The 6,000-nt window shown below is 37.0% G+C and overlaps 1 protein-coding gene across 2 annotated transcripts in view; it reads left to right on the top strand.

The window, feature by feature from the left end:
• Positions 1–5,800, top strand: part of LOC121419532 (WD repeat-containing protein 35-like) — a 36,187-nt gene extending 30,387 nt beyond the window's left edge. For both annotated transcript variants that reach the window (XM_041613990.1, XM_041613997.1), the window contains 5 exons: positions 2,058–2,123; positions 2,539–2,671; positions 3,787–4,003; positions 4,571–4,639; positions 5,237–5,800. In XM_041613990.1, the coding sequence (XP_041469924.1) occupies positions 2,058–2,123; positions 2,539–2,671; positions 3,787–4,003; positions 4,571–4,639; positions 5,237–5,402 (651 nt within the window). In that variant the 3' untranslated portion in view covers positions 5,403–5,800. The remainder of the gene's footprint in view (positions 1–2,057; positions 2,124–2,538; positions 2,672–3,786; positions 4,004–4,570; positions 4,640–5,236) is intronic.
• Positions 5,801–6,000: the final 200 nt, after the last annotated feature.

The raw sequence follows: 6,000 nt of genomic DNA on the forward strand, positions 1-6,000 counted from the left end.
GAAATGAATTTGAATGAAATTTGAATTAACCTGTATATAGCACTCATTTATTGAAATATGATTATGAAAACACATTTGTTTTTAATGCCTGGGATAAAAGTTCAATAGGGGCATACTCAAGCTCACTAAAATGTGTTTGTGTAGCTCATTACCCCCGGGGGGGGGGGCCACTTCCATTCACGAGTGGATACCATGCGCGACCACGGGGTCTCGAAAAGCACCCTAAACACGTAATTTCCATATTATGAAAATGCATCCCTAAACAAGTATTGGCGTGTGAAACCCTACCCTTAAGTATTGGAAACAAAACGATACTCTTGACAAAATGACAAATGAACCCCTAAACAAGTAGGAATGTTTTATTGTTACGGGTCCTTCGGTCGTCGGCTTTACCTTATTTGGTTAAGTACGACCCCACCTTCTACACCTCGCGCAAATCGGACTCTAAACACGAAGTGTTGGGGCAAAAAGGACATCCTTTATAAATCATTTTAAATTTTGTTTTAACATCCCCGCAAATTCACCCTAAACACGTAATTTTCCTAGCGAAATAGATACCCTTTTTTCATTATTTTTGTGTTTTTGACACCCTTATCACGTTACGTACGTAACGTGCCCTATCGTGAAAAGGACATCCTTTTTACGTGTTTTTTTGGTCGCGCATGGTATCCACTCGTCAATGTAAGTGGCCCCCCCCCCCCCGCGGGTCATTACCATAGCCTACATGTTGAATTTGTGGCAGTTTTAAGGCGATTGCGAAAGTGAATAAGATTGCACCTGTGTCGTTGAGAGGATTGGCCATGTACAAAGAGAAAAAAAGTAACTAATTAAATCATTACGAAAATTTCCCGTTTGATTCTCGACCGCACTTCGGACTGCAAACTGCGGTCGTATACCCCATTTTTCGTTTGGAAAATCTCAAACAACATTTCCAACCCCGATAAACCCATCTTGGCCAGGTAATCCCCTTGTCTCAATTTCACCATCACGAGCCAGCCAAACGAGCGTTGAGCCGAGGATGAAATTATAAACAACAGCTGTGCTATTATGTAAGACTTGTCTGCCTGTAGAAGGATCTTCGGAATGAAATTATTGTATTCGATATTAATCACGTTTTCAAAGGCATATTACATTCAGACATCCAAAACTAGTCCATTTTAAATTTCGAACGAAGAAAATCGACCTCGAAATAAGGAAAGTAAGCGAATAAAAAAGAAAGGAAGAAAAAAGTTTCTATCAATGCGTGTATATGGAACTCCATGCACTCACCAGAACTACACACATTGCAATCCATCGTGTGTGGCCCCCTGCTGTGACCGTTGATGCTGGGGTGTATTATCTTCGGACCGAGGTCAAGAAACAGGTGTTTCTATACTTAAATTTCATGCTTGAGGGCAATAGGGTTTGCAGAACTGGGAGAAGAGATTTGATGATAAGGGAAACTGGGGTATACTGCTCTTCAAAGCAAGATTTTCATCATGATTTAAACTAATAAAAAAAACCCCCTCATATATAAACCTTTACATACAGGTCTCACTGTAATGTATATGAATAAATCCTCATTTTGTGGAGGTTATTTTCTCATTTTTCATAACATTAGCAGCCAGCAGTAAAAAGAGCTGAATCATGATTGAATTCACTCCCTTTTGTCCTTTAATTCTGTAATAATGGATGATTTTTAAGCAGTAGCTTAAGATGATTATTACATCCACAGCATCATTCCTCTTTGGGACAAATCCCATTCTGTTGGAACAATGTCCAGAAGTCATTATTAACAGTGATTATGCCTTTCTTCCCATTAAAAAGTATGCTAAGGTAGCTACAAGTCTCACAATGCCAAAATCACAGATAATCCTGACTAATCCTGAAATAATGCCTTCCTCTTAGCATAAGCCTTAATCTTTGTTTAATCTCAAATCTAAGTCTAATCCTCTATCTTACCCCATCTTTGCCACCCCCCCCCCCCCTCATGGCTAATGTCTCTTTGCCTCATTGTTGATTTCCTTGTAATTTAAATTTTTTTTATCATGAACTGTTATTTTCAATTTTGTTTTAAGATTGAGAACTACCATGAGCAAATGAAGGTACAATCTAAACTCAAGACAAAGAGTAAGAAAACAGAGGTAGGTACCTTTTTCTCTTAGAACATGATTTAAAGGAAACTGATCTTATACTTGTGTATTCATAGTAAATCATAATCCAGACTTTGAAATGAATATCACTTCAGTACATACATGTTGAATGACGTGACAGTTTAATTTTTAGCTCATCTGGCCTTACTCAATTAAGCACCTTTATCATATTTAGGTATGTTACGCAACAATATTTCATACAATTCTCCACGGTGGTAACTCTGCCGTTATGGCAACTATTTTGGAAATTTTGATCGTGAATATCTGCTGAGCCCTATTACCATGGTACAGTCGTTGTATGTAAATCTGGTTATACGTGTAAGCCTGAATAGGCAAACCTTTCAGTATATGATAAATGAATTGATATGATACTGAATAAATGGGTACTTTCGTTTTTCATTTTCAGGCAAGTTCTGCTCTAGCTGGTCTACTAGAGGAGGAAGCTCTGGCTACGTCAGACACTAAGCTGATAGACAATGCATGGCGAGGTGCCGAAGCATACCATTTCTTGTTACTTGCACAAAGACAACTCTACCAAGGTGAGACATAATTCTTTTTTCTGCATAATAAAGCTACATGCAAGTGATCGGTGGATAAAAGGTTATCACCTCTATGGTCTGAAAAGTGATCAAAAGAGTGTTTCATCGACATTTGTCATTCGGCATTTATTAGTCAGATTTGATAACTTTTGGGGGGTTTGATTTGCTGAGAAGAACCTATGTCTGACTGTTACTATGGAAACTATCAGGGATAAATCAGACTAATGGGGTATTGCAAGAAACTTGCGATCAATTGCAAGTCAATTTTGGGTCCCTAAATCAATCATATGTCTTGTAGTTATTTGCAAATTAGTGATTGATTGCTAGTTTGCTCCTTGAAACAAGAAGTTTAATCTGATTTGCTACAGCTAACGTTGGTCTTTCAGTTGTTAATTTGCAACAGATGTATGTATGGAATATGGAGTTTTCTAATTTTCTCCTCATTGCCAAGTGAAAGAACTATTAATTCCTCCCTGAACATGTGGAATTAGCATTGTTTAATACTATCTGGTTCAGTCAAGTTGGTCCTTATTGTGAAATGTGTAAAAAATGGAATATTAAATAAGTAAAAAGAAATAAAGAAATAGTGAGTGAGGGACATCACCAACTGTCTCATTTGTATGTCACTGATTTGTGCATATCACTCTTTTGTGAAAAATAAGCGAAACTTTAAAATGTCATAACTTTCTTATTTTACACCTGATTTTGATGAAATTTTCAGTGTTATGCTAATTTGATTTTACTCTATTTATTCACTTGAAAATTTTCTGGGGTAGACTTGACCTTCAAAATATAGATTAAAGCTTTTTTAACACTTCAAAACTTGCAAGAGAAACTTTTCTGACAGTTCAACATGTAACGTACATATACTGTATGCAACCTGATTCCAAATATTGTAGCTTGTTCATAAAAAAAAGGTCAGTGCAGTATGTGTCAATTTGGCCTCCAGGAAAGTAAAATATGTAATCTTGATAAGGTTACCATCCTGATGTATCAATTATATTATGTCAAAATGTATAAAGGCAGGAGCAAATAACAGGTCATTGTTAAGGTACCAGACAGAAAGATGGATAACAGAATTTTATTCATGTTACTTGTGTTTATTTCCTGTGTAGGATACGTTGATGCTAGTATGAAGACGGCTCTGCATCTCCGAGAGTATGATGATATTTTGGACCCTGTGGATATCTTCTCGATCTTGGCTCTGGCTTCTTGTGCCAACAGAGCATTTGGGACCTGCTCCAAGGCTCTCTCCAAGCTGGAGACTTTGGAGGGACTCACGGCTGAGCAGCGGCAGCAGTTTGAAGACCTGTCTTTGCAGATCTTTACAAAGTGAGTAGGTTGAGAGTGAGCTTGGTGATGATGATGATGGGGAGGAGGATGAGGAGAACATAATGATGAAGGTTGTGACGGGATAAGTATGCCTATGGTGAGGAGTATTAGGATAATGATGATGATGATGATGATGATGAAGATGATGATGATCGTGATGATGATGGTACTAAAGTGGTTGAGTAAACATATACTTTGGTGGTCGTGGATGACAAAGATTACAATTGCTAAGTGTTTCTATTATAAGAAATAATCTGATTTGGGGGAAAGGAAATGTGTTATTATAACCCTATTCCTATTTCTGTCAAAAAATTGTATATGGTATTAGATAGGAAATTCAAGGGTGTTCATATTTCTGGAAATTTCTTTTTAATTGTTCTTTATTTCTTGGCTGTCAAGTATGTTGTATTATTTTTTGAATGAATATTGTAATAGTGTTTTATTTCACTAAATTCTATGGGCTTTTTTGTGTGTGGGTCATTAGTATTTTTATGAAGACTATAAAGATTCTGATTAATACTGATCATAGAATTATACATTCTTTTTTATCTTAATTTCTTTTGTCAGGCATTCTCCCAAAGATGCTCGTAGTAACAAGGTTGAGTGCCCCAACTGTGATACTGTTATTCCTGATTCGTAAGTATCATTAATTTCCTTTACTTCAAATTCACATTACCCCAGAGAATATTATGTTATTTATCTTCCACTAACTTCATGGCAACTGCCATTGTTTTACACTTTGCAATCAGCATGTTTGAAATAAATGTAGTTATAACTTGTGTAGTAATAAGTATGAAAAAATAGCTTTTAATTATGATTATACAATTTTGTAATATGATATATTATGATTTGCAATGTATTCTTATAATAATAGTAATAGTAATAATAATGAATGTGACTTTATATAAAGCACCAATTCCACTCTGCAAAGTGTTCAAGTTGCATTTAGTAAGAGGAAGTGAATAGATTTTTTTTTGAAGTACTTGGCACCGGACTACTGAGACTTAAATCAATCTGAAACCTCTCTTCTCTCGACCTCTTTAAGAAACATCTCAAAACACACTTATATAACTATAAACCTTAACTTGTCTTATGCCATCAACAGCGCTTTGCATCCTCTGGAAAAAGCGCTATATGAATCCAATTATTATTATTAATTACTTTGCCCTTCAAGTGCATTTTCTTTCTTCTTAGAAATTTGACTCTTCCCTTTCTCCTCCCCCCCACCTTCAGAATGGGAGTTTGTGTGCACTGCGACACCAAGTTCCCAACGTGCATTGTTACAGGGCGCCCTCTGTTGGACTATCAGTTCTGGATGTGCAGTACATGCAAGCACAGGGCATATGAGAACGACATCCGAACCATGGCTACGTGTCCTCTCTGTCACATTGAAATATGATCAACAGCATCATGTAACATAGAAGATACAAGAAATGTTATGAGGAGAGCAGTCTGCTTGATTTAATTCTTTCGACTTTTAGATTGAATTTAAGTTGGGTGTTGACTGGCCCTAGTTCTAGTCAGCCATGGTGTTTGCATATGTAGGTCACAAAAAAAACATTTTATATTTCTTATAGGGTTTAAAGACCAAGGCCTGTATTCTTAAGTTTGGTTTGAATTTAGCCATGGTCCAACTCTCTGCCAATATTGTGAGAAGCCAAAAATATCAAATTTTGTTTACATCGGTTATCTTATGTTTACTTGGCTCTTTCCCCATGCTTTAACTCATTGAGTGCTTCGTGCACGCTACGTATCCTACTATAACATGCCACACTCGTGCTCGCACGCCTACTATTGATTGCTTTGTGCTTGCATTGTTTCCTACCCTCGCCTGCTTCGTGCATGACTGCGCACATTCGGAATTACAATCATTGTTACGCCGTTTTGCATTGCATTGCGCATCGCACGCACGCCGTAATTAGCACTATTGTGTGCATTGCAAACTCTGCTTTCTGAAAGATCAACTTACGCGGCGTACATTCAACTTGTTTGAGTAT

This window comes from Lytechinus variegatus, chromosome 1 (assembly GCF_018143015.1).
Source record: "Lytechinus variegatus isolate NC3 chromosome 1, Lvar_3.0, whole genome shotgun sequence".
NCBI lineage: Eukaryota > Metazoa > Echinodermata > Echinoidea > Temnopleuroida > Toxopneustidae > Lytechinus > Lytechinus variegatus.